Here is a 12,696-nt window from a genome sequence, read left to right as displayed (position 1 = left end):
ATTGCACAGTTTAGCCTCCTTGTTCTCTAAGCTGTGGATATTGGCTTACTCAAGTGGATTTATGATGCTCTATATTTGGAAGTAAATCAGGGTTTTATGATGTCAGCCTAGTGGCTCTGACGAAAAGCCAAATTTTACTGTGGCATGACATAACACGGTGTTATGATGTGTGTATGGTTTTTTGAAACACATGGCTCAGTTCTACTTTGACTCAGTTTGGCTTGCCAAATTTTTCCTTTGGCCTGTAGTGTGATATATTTCACATTCATATAGAGAGAGAGCATCTAGTTCTAGGAAACTGAAAGTATGTCTTTTTTCTGTATTAGTAGGTAGTTTGCAAGTCCTTCAGGCATATAGCTATGGCTACAATTGCATAAGGAATAGTTAAGTGACATAAAATGTAACAATATTTCTTGTGAACCTGATTTGAATCTGCAGCATCTTGAAGTTGTAGAACTTCTCTTTCTGGACATGGGGCATCGCTCTGAAAGCCTTGTAATGGCCCCTTTCTTTTTCCTGCTTGCAGCTTTGGTGATTGAAGTCGATCACCATTTTAATTATTCTGCACATGTCCACATGTCACGGTTATAGGTTTCCCTGGTAGCAGTGGCAGCCTTTTTCTCTTTTTTTTTTCCTGTTTTTTTTTTTCTTTCTGCCAGTTGCATCCTTGCCCACAGGGTTTTAAAGATTAGTAATGAGATGAATCACATTTTTACTCAGTGTTTTGCTATTGCTGCTGCTGCTGCTCAGAAAAGCCAAGAATAAGAGCAGCAGCAGTAGAAGCTAAAGACTCAGGGAAAACAGCATTACAGCAAAGTGAAACAATTCCTTTGGGGGTTTTTTTGGGTTTTTTGTTTTTTTTTTAAAGAAAAGTTGGAATTATGTAGGAATTAATCAAAGACCTAGATTGTCCCATTCTTCAGGGAAGGCATTTCACTGAGGAGGAAATGAATGAATTTGTAGAGGTTTGGGTTAAGCAATTTGTCTGAAACTTTTACTTTACATTATAATTTTCAGGTTGTTTCAACCAGTTCAGTATGGACAGAAGCCTGAGGGAAGGACTGTTGTTTTTCCAAGCACTCAAGTACAACGCACAGTGACCACAGCTACAGTAACTCAGCAGGGACAAGTCCGAGGGAGATCTCCCATTGCAACGGTTTCTGCAAACCAAGGTAAGAAGAACAGTATACACTGATATGTGTTAGTATGTTAATAGAACTCTTCTTTCCTCCAGCTTAATGGTCTAGAATACTAATGGCTCTTAAAACAGAGATGCAAACCAACTAATTGCCAGTAAATTTTCCCACTAGTTGCTACTGTATGATCTATTGGTGTAGTGCAAAGCTAAGCTAAGCTTGGTGTAGCCTAATTGTGGTAATGCATGGAATATCCTGTGGCCCAGTTGGTTTTTAAACCCTGATTGTATTTAATGTTCTGCCCAATTTAGGAGTTTATGGGTATGCTTTTAGTCTTTTAAAACATACTTACTGATTGTATAATGTGAAAATAGGCTAGAGGGATAAATATGGGTAGAAATCCCAGTCTGTAAGGAAAAGCCATTCCTTTAGCTATTTTAATATCCTCTTGGAAGGTTTCTTTTTAATGCAGGTTGTTTAAAACAGTGGAGTTAAGACCTCTAACAGCTTGCACAAACAAACCTTATTGATTGCAGCCGCAGCCGCACAGTTTCAGACAACTCAGGCTTCCACCAGTGCTCCAAGACACCAGCCAGCAGCGACCTTCACCACAGCAACTAGCACAGCCAATCCTGTGAAACAGCGGGGTCAGACCACTGCACAGGCCTCACAGCTAGGCCAGACCCAGCCACAGGCCCCCTCGCACACCATCCAACAAAGTGTGCTGCCTCAGAGGCTGGTACTGACCTCTCAGGCCCAGGCACGGTTGCCTAGTAAGTGGCCTCCCCTTTCAAGGTTTCTCCCACCTTCTTACTACAATGAGGTTAAGTTACTAGGCACCCTAAAATGTGTACAGAATTGTTGTTTTTTTCACTCTTCTGATTAGCCTTGCTCACGACATTGTTTATGACCAAGGACAATCAAAAATTGGATAAGAAACAATAGAATTGCTGTGGACATAAATTAGTGGTGTCAACTTAATCTCCTATTTCTGCATGTTTCTTCTGCTGGCAAGACTTCCTTCAGAACAAATGTTTTAGCTCTGTCCTAATTATTCTTTCCATATTAAACACTAATCCATCTGCTAAAAGGCCTCTCTCGCAGAGACAAAAGTCGCAACTGTTAGGCAGAGAAAAGCAATAAGGCTTTGCTTTAAGGTTGTATGTGCATTGCCTATTAGCATGTATGTAGAATACTGAGCACTGATGTATTAATTTTATCTCTGGGGTAATGCACTGCCTTTACAAAAGCTACGTGTTTGTGCTGGCCTTTTCTAAATAATTTAATACTTGATGCTTCCATGCGTGTAACCTTACTGTTTTTAAATCATAAAAAGCTTCTGGTACGTATTGTGTTAAAGCTTTTTTGATTTGTCTCAGTGCAGACCACTTACTATAAATGATGCTTCAGCAGCAAATTTTAATCTCAGAGCTGTATATAAAATGCACCTCTATCTCACTATATTTTGTGTGAATATTTTGTCTCCTCTTTAAATCTTTCTCAGCGCTCTTGAAAAGGCAGTGGAAATCACTTTAATGTCTCTTCCTGTTCTGTTACAAAGTGTCACATGAGTTTTCAGGTAGCTCTTACACCTTTTGCTTATAAAAGTGGAAGGATCACTTCTAAAACATTGACGTTTTAGTTCTAAATGATCTGTTTCTTTCCAGTTCATCCAACAAACTCAAAGTAATACCTGCTGAACTTTTATATGACACTTTTACTGCACTAAATAGAATTATGCATGGAAGGTGCTTCAGCACCAATTTACTAACCAAAACTGAGAATTGCAAAAGCCAGAGGACCGTCTTTAATGCATATTTCCCTCCTTTACAGGTGGTGAGGTAGTAAAAATAGCCCAACTGGCCTCCATAGCAGGAGCTCAAGGCAGAATCGCTCAGCCGGAGACACCTGTAACACTGCAGTTTCAAGGGAATAAATTTACTTTATCACATAGCCAACTGCGTCAGCTCACTGCGGGGCAGCCTCTGCAGCTGCAAGGTACTCAGTTTCAGACCATGGGTTTTCCAGTACTGAAGTGTTAGGTCATTGGAATGGGGAATGCTGTATGTACTTGAACCAGATTTGAAAAAGATTTCCCCCCCGCCCCTTAGCAACATAGTTTGTTGTTATCTGTTCACTGTATGCGACAGGCAGGGTAGATTTCACTTAAAAAATATGCTACATAAAGGAGATAGCTACTGTGTATTTGAATATTTACTTCATGGATATGTTCCAAAATGTGTCCAGTGCAAATAGAACAAACCAGTGCGTTATGTAGAGTCAGCACAAAATTGTTTTAGTTTGGAGTCAGGCAGAGAAGGTAGGGCAGGGGGCAGAGATGCAAGTACCGTGGTCTGTTCCCTAAGTAGCAGCAGCAGCTGAAGTTTGGCTGACTGTGGCAGCCATAGCTGCCATTCTTACGACACTTCTACGTGGGAATCTGGAGCAGAGGGCACCTTAGAGATGTGTAACACTACTACTGGTAGGGTGCTCCTGAGAGACTAATTGGTTCAGAGAGGCATCTGCTTTCATTGGCAACTACCTACCATATTTACTTGAATAGAAGATGACACTGAATTTAAGATGATCCCCCTCCCCAATGATTAGATTCTGTATGTGGAAAATGTATACATTTGTTATAATTTTCCAGGTATAGAATCTAAGTATTGGAAAGTTGTCTTGAATTCGTCTTGCCGCCCCACCCCAGCTCCCCTACTGCTACATATGGGAAAGCAGTGGCTGGGGGAGTCAGGTGGCTAGGGATGGGGGGGTTGTCAGGCAACCCCCTTACTCTCTACCCCCTCTTCTTCCCCGTACAGCCTTTCTGCCCCATTTTCTCCCCCCCCCCAACTCTCCAGTCTCTACCTCTTCTTCCCTCTCTACACCTCCCCTCTTACTGCCAGATGCTGCTTGTTACTTGGGCTCTGATCCATCCTGGAGCACAGCAGGTAAGTTCAGCCCTTGCTGGCCATGCAGCAGTGTTGACACTGTTGACTGACTGGATAGGCAGTGCAGCAGTATTGCCGCTACTGATTGGCTGGGCAGGGGGCAGAGTTTCTATGTGCTCCATGCCCTGCAGGGAACCCAGTCCAAGCTGGAGTTGAGCTGCATCTTGCAGTAAGGTGGGGAATGTGTGGGAGTGTGGGGGGCAAAAGCTGCAGAGGGAAAGTAGAGGGACAGAGTCAGAGCTATGGCAGCTGCCTGCTTCCCCCTCTATTTTGTACAGGGAACTAAGATGAGGGGCTTTTTTCCCTCATGCTGACTTGGGGAAAAACTTTTAGATTTCAGTAAATATGGTGCTTCGTCAGATGGTACAAATGGACCAGCAGAAAGTAAAAAGATGTTATACAGAAAGGAAAGGGACAAGAGGAGGGGATGCTGCTAGGAGAGGTAATGAGTGGATTGATTGGATTAGTTAATAAGGCAGTTAACATCTGGAATTATGCCAGAATAAGCAGGTAGAACAACTGCAAACAAAATCGATCCACAACAGATTACCTAACTCTAATTCCCACCAAGCTACCAGGCCTTGCTAAAGACCCAAATGCCAGTTGTGTTCCCTCATCACCATAGACTGGGTCATCCCTGGACTGAGCAACTAAAATGATAACCTCTGCTGTTCTTTCTGTTTAAAACTAGGTAAATTGGATGGCACAAAATTCAAGACATGTTTAGTTAGAAGTGATGCTGCAGAAACTGTTAATGTTCATCTCTGTTTTAACCCAACCCCTGCCCTGTGCTGTGTCTCCAACTTAGACTGTTTTTGATCAGAAATAGCCTCTCTGTGGCTCTGATTTTGGAGCTTCCTAGTATGTGAATTCCCAAATTGTGGCAGAACTGGAAAACCTGCCTGGCTGTGAAAGGGGTCGGTTGGCCTGGACATAGGCCAGAAAAAGAAAATATAAGTGAGAAAGCAAAGCAGTGGGATTTGAGTTGGTTGCTTTTTCCAAGTTTTAGAATGATTATGTCTTTCAGAACCTCTTCCTAAGTCTAGATATTTCTATGCACAATTTAGACAAAACTGAAGTGGTTTTTAATTTTTGACCTGACAAGCAGTCTACTGTGTTCGGTCACTTTGGATTAGATTCCCCAGAACTTGATGCTTGATCTGTTTCAGTAACCCGTTCTGCTGGAGAATCAGGGATGGAAGAAGGCTATCTAGTCTAAGCCCTGCACTGATGATGGAGGCACTGTTCCTAAACCATCCCAAGAAGACTCTTGACTCTCTTCTATTTCATCTAGTCTAACTTTTTTTTCCTTTACATTAAACTCTGCCATTGCAGGAAGTGTCCTTCAGATTGTTTCAGCACCAGGCCAGCAGTATTTGAGACCTCAGGGTCCAGTTGTCATGCAGACCGTTTCTCAACCTGGAACTGTTCAAAATGCTTTGAATGCATTGGGAAACCAGCATCAAGCAGGCATGCCAGCTTCTACAGCAGTAACTCAGCCAGGTAGGTATTTTGTCTTCAAGGAATGTCTCCACTTAGACATTTTACAGCAAAACTGCTTCCAAATAACAGGTGCCAGTGTCAGTTCAAAAAAAAGGAAGTGGTGGTCCTGTTTTGTTCAGAAGTGCTGGGAAATATGTGACCTAATGAGAAATTTGCACAGACCCTTAGAAGAAAGCTGAGTAGAATAGGTGCAAGGCTTGACTCATGATCACAGACATTGCAACTGTATTTACATGGTCAGAATTTCTCAGCACCAGAGCTGCATCTCGTAAACCATTTTGTACAGAATGGTAAAATGTGAATTTAAATTATTAGCTGCTTTTCAAAGTGATAATTTGTGTTGTATGAAGAGGTGGCAGATGGTCTTATGCTCTCTTTTTCCTACAGTGATTACTTCTCCATTCGCTTTTTCCCTTGCTTTTTCTGATTCACCTATTTCTTTCCTGTGCCTCTGTAAAAATACAAGTTAGGTTTTGTCCACTGTATTAACTTGATCAAGGCTGCTGACAGATGTGAGAAAAACCCAAACAAACCGCACTTTACTGGAAGAGGCAGCGTGTTAATTTAACCCAGCTCTGCAGCATCTGTATAAATTGCACACTTCAGTGGGGCTTTTTTGGCACTTTTAGCTAATAGCTGATTCAATCAGCTATTAGCTAAAAGTGCCAAAAAAGCCCTGCTGAAGCACCTGTTCTGTACAGATGTTGGGCAAACTGGATCAAAGTAACACAGTGCTTCTTTTGGGCATGTGCTGTGCTTGGCGTGGGGGTGCACGGAGTTTTAAAGTGAAGGGGTTTTTTGTTGTTGTTTTGTTTTTACATCTAAGCAGCCTAAGATGTTAAAGGGAGAAACACTTGATAACTGGCTGTCTGGTGGGATGCCTTCAGGGCAAAGCAGTACGGTACTGTTCAACAGGAAGTACGATGCTAGGTACTTGTACATTAGGAGTGACTATTTGCTGTAATCACCTTTAGACTGAAAGCCATTTGGAAAACTAAAGGAGCAGTAATTGGATGTTTTTCTGCTCCTTTTTTTTTGCTGCATTTACATGGCCCTGAAGTTTAGCCTCTTTTGTGCAACATAGAACTGGGGAATGAAACCTCCACAGCAGTACTTTCAAGGTCCAGCTCTAGGGACGGAAAAGATATGAGAGACTGTGGCACAGGGTGGAAGATCTGTAGCTTAATATTTCATTCCTCAGCTTGTGATGTCATATTGCAAATGCTCTTAATATTGCCAAAGGCCTCCAAGAAAGTTAGATAGTTCAAGGCTACCAATTTAAAGTAAAAAAGGGAACTGTTTTTCTTTTATATTGAAAGAGAGCCCAATTAAAACTTATCTTTCAGATATATACTTGGACTTGGACATTTTTGTTTGAAATACTAGAAGAAAACCACGGCTGCAGGATCTACAGTGTAGATTATTGCCTAGTCTGCTTATGTGTTTCTGTATTGAGGAAATACATGCATTCTGGAAGCTTACATTAGCAGTGTGCTAACTGTAAAAATGTGAAATGTGAAGCCATCCTGTACTTGCTTTATAGTTGATTATTCCTTCTAATTGTATAATATATTTGGCACAGATTGCACTAATTAAGTTGGGTATAATTGTTCATTAGTGTATTGATTCAGCACTGAAAATACAGCTTCATATTGAATCACAGAGTGTTGTGCTGTTTTTCTACTGAAAGTATTCAGTGCCTATGAGCAATGTGTGCCAACTGGGGTAGGAAATTATACATCTTACCAGGAAAACAATAACAAAACAGTGTTGTTAATCTGCCACTGGGTTGAATACTGTCCTTGGCATTACTTGAAGCTTTGATTATATTCCTTGTACTGTGTCATGTGCTGGTAGTTCATTCAGTTAGCTCTTCTAGAGAAGCACACACAAGCAATTGCATTCATAGACAGGCTGCAAAAAGAACCAGAGATGTTGTGGAAAAATGTGTTTTTCCATTTGCATAATAATGGAAATATTCTGTTTAATTTTATGCTTACTGAATTGATTAATAGAAAGGAGGTGTAATGAGTATGAGTTCACTGAGATTAATTATGACAGCAAGTTTTTCTGACCTAAAGCCATTATTCTTTTGCTTTCTTAAAAAAAAAAGAGTAGTAATGGACATATACTAAAATTGCAAATGGCATGGTTTTTATGTAATGAAAACGACAGGTGTTGTGTAAGCAAAGCAACAACAGCATGTTGTGTTTCTCAGAAATGTTGACTGCACATCAACTAAGATTTCAGAATGGGGAAAACAATCTCAATAATACACTGAACAGCTGCTGGGTGGGACAGTAGCTTTTGAGTGATGTTAAATATGCAGGGACAAAGAGGGAATGCAGCTAAATAATTGTGACATTAGAAGCAGGATCAAACAGGTTTCTAACCTTAGAAGCCAGCTATTTTGGCACAAGTTTTATTGACCTGAGGCTGCTGTTGCACTTAACCATGGGCTCCGATATGTGTGTGCAGAGCCTGCTCCGATGCACTGGAAATCCAGCTGGAGCATGGAAATTGACCCTCTCCAGCAGCTTTTTTGCGTCACGTGCATCAGCGTCCCAGCGCATCTCCACACTTAAAAAAAATGGCAGCAAGGCTCTTTGAAACAAAACACGTTTGAGCTCTAATTCAAAGCGCCCTGCTGCCATTTTTTCAGCATGGGGATGCTGATGCACATATAGCGCATGGGCGCTTTTAATTAGTGCAGCTTGCTAATTAAAGCACCTGGCACTGCATCTTGCAGCACATGTGGAAATGCCCCATGTGCCTACCATTTAACTCTGGTAGGAACAGTACATTGTGGGTAGTAGCTGGTAAATGAACGTAAATTTCTGAATATAATACAGTGATTGGGAATCAACGCTTGCTACTTCAAATCTGTTATCTTCACAGCACAAGAAGGAGATATAGACAATAATTAAAATGTGAGTATTAAAAAAAAACATGGGAGAGAAGAGATAAATTGGCAAGGCTACAAGATGAGTGTTTTTTATAGTAACAGAAGGTTTCATAGTGCCATGCTTAAGTAGTAAGAGAAGGTAAATTAAAGCCCTGGTAAGTAAGTGAGGGAGATCTAGTGTCACTCAATACAAGCCCACTCCACCTGGCTAAATCTGTTTTGGTTCCAACGCTATATTCCTAGATTCATAGATGTCAGGGCTGGAAGGGACCTAGAAGATCAAGTCCAGCCCCCTGCCCCAGGGGCAGGAAGTCAGCTAGGGTCAAAGGATCCCAGCAAGATAAACATCCGAACATTTCTTGAATGAGTCCAGAGTAGGTGCCTGCACCACTTCTGCAGGGAGTCTGTTCTGGGTCTTGGGGGCTCGGACTGTAAAGGATTTTTTTCTTATGTCCAGCCTAAACAGTTTTGTAGGAGTTTATGACCATTGGTCCTTGCTTTTCCTTGGGGCGCTCTGGTGAACAGACGTTCTCCCAGATCCTGATGTATACCCCTTATGTACTTATAAGCAGCCACCAGGTCTTCTGCACTTTTCCAGACTGAAGAATCCCATGGCTCTCAGCCTCTCTTCATAAGGCCTATTCTCTTGCCCTCTGATCATGCGCGTGGTAATTTTCTCCAGGATCTTACCAGGGATTGAGGTCAAGCTGATTGGCCTGTAATTCCCAGGATCTAATTTCCACCCTTTCTTGAAGATGGATACCATATTGGCCTTCTTCCAGTCTTCAGGTACTTCACCTGAGTGCCATGAGTACTTGAATATTTTTGCCAATGATTGGGCTATGACACCTGCCAGTTCCTTGAGTACCCTAAGGTGTAATCTGTCAGGACCAGCTGACTTGAAGGTGTCCAGCCTCTCAAGGTGATCCTGTACTAGATCAACACCGATGCGGAGTATAAGTACGCCCTCACCTTTTGTAACCATAAGAACTTCTTACTTTGGTTCTGTCCTGTGGACAAATGAATTACCATTTCACTAACAGATAAGTAGATCAACTGAGAGAGACAGTATGTGAAAAGCCTTTTTTTCAAGTAGAAATTTAAATGGACTAAATGCTTGTAGTACAACTGTGGTATTAATATAATCAATTTAATTTTTGGTGCTGTAATGAAGCTTCTTGGTTTCTTTGTGACTGGGCTGGCTTCCAAAATCATGAAAAGCAAGAGCTGTCCCCCACACCTGCCTTTCCCCAACCATGAAACAGTGTGTAGTCACGTTGCAACACAGGAATCTTTGAAAGAAGCTTGTGACAGAAATAATGAGGACCTACATTCTGTTACTATTCTAGTCTAGCCAGGGTGGGTGGCATCTGACAGCTCTTGGGTGCTGCTTTTGTAGCTAGCTTGGATTATTATTATTTTTTTTAAAGAGTTGCTGTAAACATTTGTAGGCTGCTTGAATTGTAACAAACTTGGCTTGGAATAGTAGATGAGCATGAACGCTGAGAGGTTGTGTGCTATGATAACCTTGTGTATCTGCAAGTGTGTGTTTGTAAAATGTCATCCCACCTGGAAGATGTTCGTCTCAAAAAGGAGATATAAACACGTGGTTTATCCTCAGTTTGTATTCCAGGTCGAACAGCAGTTACTAGCTTAACATCTGGTGACATAGGATCAGCATTAAAACCTGCACTTGCCCATGGAGGACAATCACAGGTAATTCAAAATTATTTTGCTGTGTTAACACAACGATTTTTGAGATTAAGAGCATATTCTTTATGCTATATTAATACTTCACTCCACTAGTTCAAGGTTGTAATTTACAATCTAATTGAATAAAACAGGAACAGTTAGTAGTTTGGGGTTGTGGGGGGTTTCCCCAGTATTTCAGATCTGTTAAACTTAAAGTGGGCTGTGGATTGTTGGTGAAAATGTATTTTAGTTGTAAAATACTACATGCTAGTATTTTAGTATGTAGTAAATGGATTTCTTTCTGAATAGCAGACAAGATTTTACATTTAAAAAAATGGAAACATGTTTTAAAGACAGTTTCCTTCAGTTGTGGAAAAAATTGTGGGAAAACTGTTAGATTGTCTGTATGCTTCCAAAAGTCAGGCTGCTTGGTGACATACATACATACGTATGTACGTAAGCTTTCTCACCATCTTTTTACAGGTTTTCCTGAAAAATCACACTTTCAAAACTGTGTTGAGTAAGATTTAAATAATGTATATGTGACATTCTATCTTCACACTTTCATACAGAAATTAAATTGTTACATTCATGTTGGGTGTATTAATAACTATGTTTATTCAGTCATCAGAATATTCATCCTGTGCAAAATATATAAAAATTAGGTGAGAGCACAAATTTTTATTGGTTTGGGAAAAAGCTTGCACAGGATGAATATTCTGATGAATGAATTAACATAGTTATGAATATACGCAGCATGAATATAACAATTTAATTTCTGTATGGAAGTGTGAAGATAAAATGTAAACTTACAAAAATGAGGACTTTCTAAATTAAGATGAAAATAAGCCTACAAATTGGATCATGCTCTTCACATTGTGCTAAATTTAAGTCCTTGTTGAGTGGACCCAACTGATTATGCTAATTTAGCATGTGAATGATATACAGCAAGGATCGGCAGCCCCCAGCACATGTGCCAACTAGTGGCATGCAGAGACATTTTCCCTGGCATGCAAGGAGGTGTGCGAGGAAATAATTAAAATTTTTTCTTTAAGTTGCTGCTCTGGGCTCTCCTGAACAGCCACAGGTGCCAGTGCTGTGGTAGGCACTGGAAGTCGGGAGAACATGAGCAGGGTCGCAGTCTGCTGATTCTGCCCCTGTCCCCAGGCTGTGCCCCCCCAGCACGGTTTGGCCCCTAGAGGGAGATGGGGGGGAGGTGGGGATGGGGACCCGGGCAGGTACTGCGCAGGGCCGCTGTGCTCCCAGCAGGTGGGCGAGCCCTGGGCCCAGGCAGACTGATGCTCTCTCCCACCCTGGGAGGCAGTACCGGGGTGCTGAGGCTGGTCAGTCAGGGCAAGCGCTGTGCCTGGCATGCACAGAGGCCAAGCCGGGAGCCCCCTGAGCCTGGGGTGCTGCCCCGGCCAGGCAGCATCCCCTCGCGGGCAGGGAGGCTGCGCCCCATCCCTGCGGAGCTGTGCCGGTCAGACCAGGCCCCACCTTGGGTGCCACTGGGCAGTCCCACTGTGGCCTGAGTCTGCAGAGCCTTGGGGCAGCCCCTCCTGCCCACCCGGCCTCCACTGAGGAGAGCTGGCAGGGGTCATCGCGGAGCCCTCGGCCTGGCTGTATGAGCATTTGTGGTCATCTGGCCAGGTGCCGAAGGTTTGGAAACTAGTTCATGTCCCAATTTTTAAGGAAGGGAGGAAGGAGGACCCAAGTAACTATAGGCCGGAAGCCTCACCTCGGTGCTTGGGAAGATCTTGGAGAGAATTATCAAGAGGCAAATGTGTGGGGGGTCTGCAGGAGAGATCATGCTCAGGGGCAATCAGCATGGGTTCGTCAAAGGCAGGTCCTGCCTGACCAACCTGATTGCCTTTTATGACCAAGTAACTAAATCCTTCGATGATGGTGTCGCCACGGACGTAGTCTTTCTAGACTTTAGGAAGGCCTTTAACACTGTCTCTTACCCCATCCTCATCAATAAATTAGGCGACTGTGTCATTGATGCTTACGCAGTTGGATGGGTAAAAAACTGGCTGATGGAGTGCACCCAGAGAGTAGTGGTGGACGGGTCGTACTCAGCCTGACGAGATGTGAGCAGTGGGGTCCCCCAGGGCTCGGTCCTCGGGCCCCCACTGTTTAACATCTTCATCAGCGATTTGGACGAGGGGGTTGAAAGCACTCTGTCCAAGTTTGCTGATGACACTAAGATGTGGGGCGAGGTGGGCACACTTGAAGGGAGAGAGAGGCTGCAACTAGATTTAAACAGACTACAAAAGTGGGCAGATGAGAATAGGATGGGGTTCAACGTAGACAAATGCAGGGTGCTGCAACTTGGGAGAAGGAATCCACAGCATACGTACAGGCTGGGGAGTTCTCTCCTTGAAAGCACAGAGGCAGAAAGGGATCTTGGAGTCATTATTGACTCCAAGACGAACATGAGCCGCCAGTGCCAGACTGCAGCCAGCAAGGCCAGCCATACCTTGTCATGCATCCAAAGGTGCATCTCAAGCCG

General features: G+C 42.8%; 1 protein-coding gene across 13 annotated transcripts in view; it reads left to right on the top strand.

Annotated features, from left to right (window-relative positions):
* EP400 (E1A binding protein p400) overlaps positions 1 to 12,696 on the top strand; it is a 71,553-nt gene that overhangs the window by 27,603 nt on the left and 31,254 nt on the right. For 9 of the 13 annotated variants that reach the window (XM_019507043.1, XM_019507040.1, XM_019507039.1 and 6 more), the window contains 5 exons: positions 1,018 to 1,172; positions 1,673 to 1,909; positions 2,970 to 3,134; positions 5,420 to 5,587; positions 10,114 to 10,208. In XM_019507043.1, coding sequence (XP_019362588.1) covers positions 1,018 to 1,172; positions 1,673 to 1,909; positions 2,970 to 3,134; positions 5,420 to 5,587; positions 10,114 to 10,208 — 820 coding nt within the window. The remainder of the gene's footprint in view (positions 1 to 1,017; positions 1,173 to 1,672; positions 1,910 to 2,969; positions 3,135 to 5,419; positions 5,588 to 10,113; positions 10,209 to 12,696) is intronic. The other 4 variants (XM_019507045.1, XM_019507044.1, XM_019507042.1 and 1 more) reach the window with 2 other exon arrangements.

The sequence above is a fragment of the Gavialis gangeticus genome, unplaced genomic scaffold, assembly GCF_001723915.1.
Source record: "Gavialis gangeticus isolate Ggan-Ray unplaced genomic scaffold, GavGan_comp1, whole genome shotgun sequence".
In the NCBI taxonomy this organism is placed as follows: Eukaryota; Metazoa; Chordata; order Crocodylia; family Gavialidae; genus Gavialis; species Gavialis gangeticus.
The sequence above is the reverse complement of the archived record's forward strand: the minus strand, read 5'-3'. Positions and strand labels throughout refer to the sequence as shown.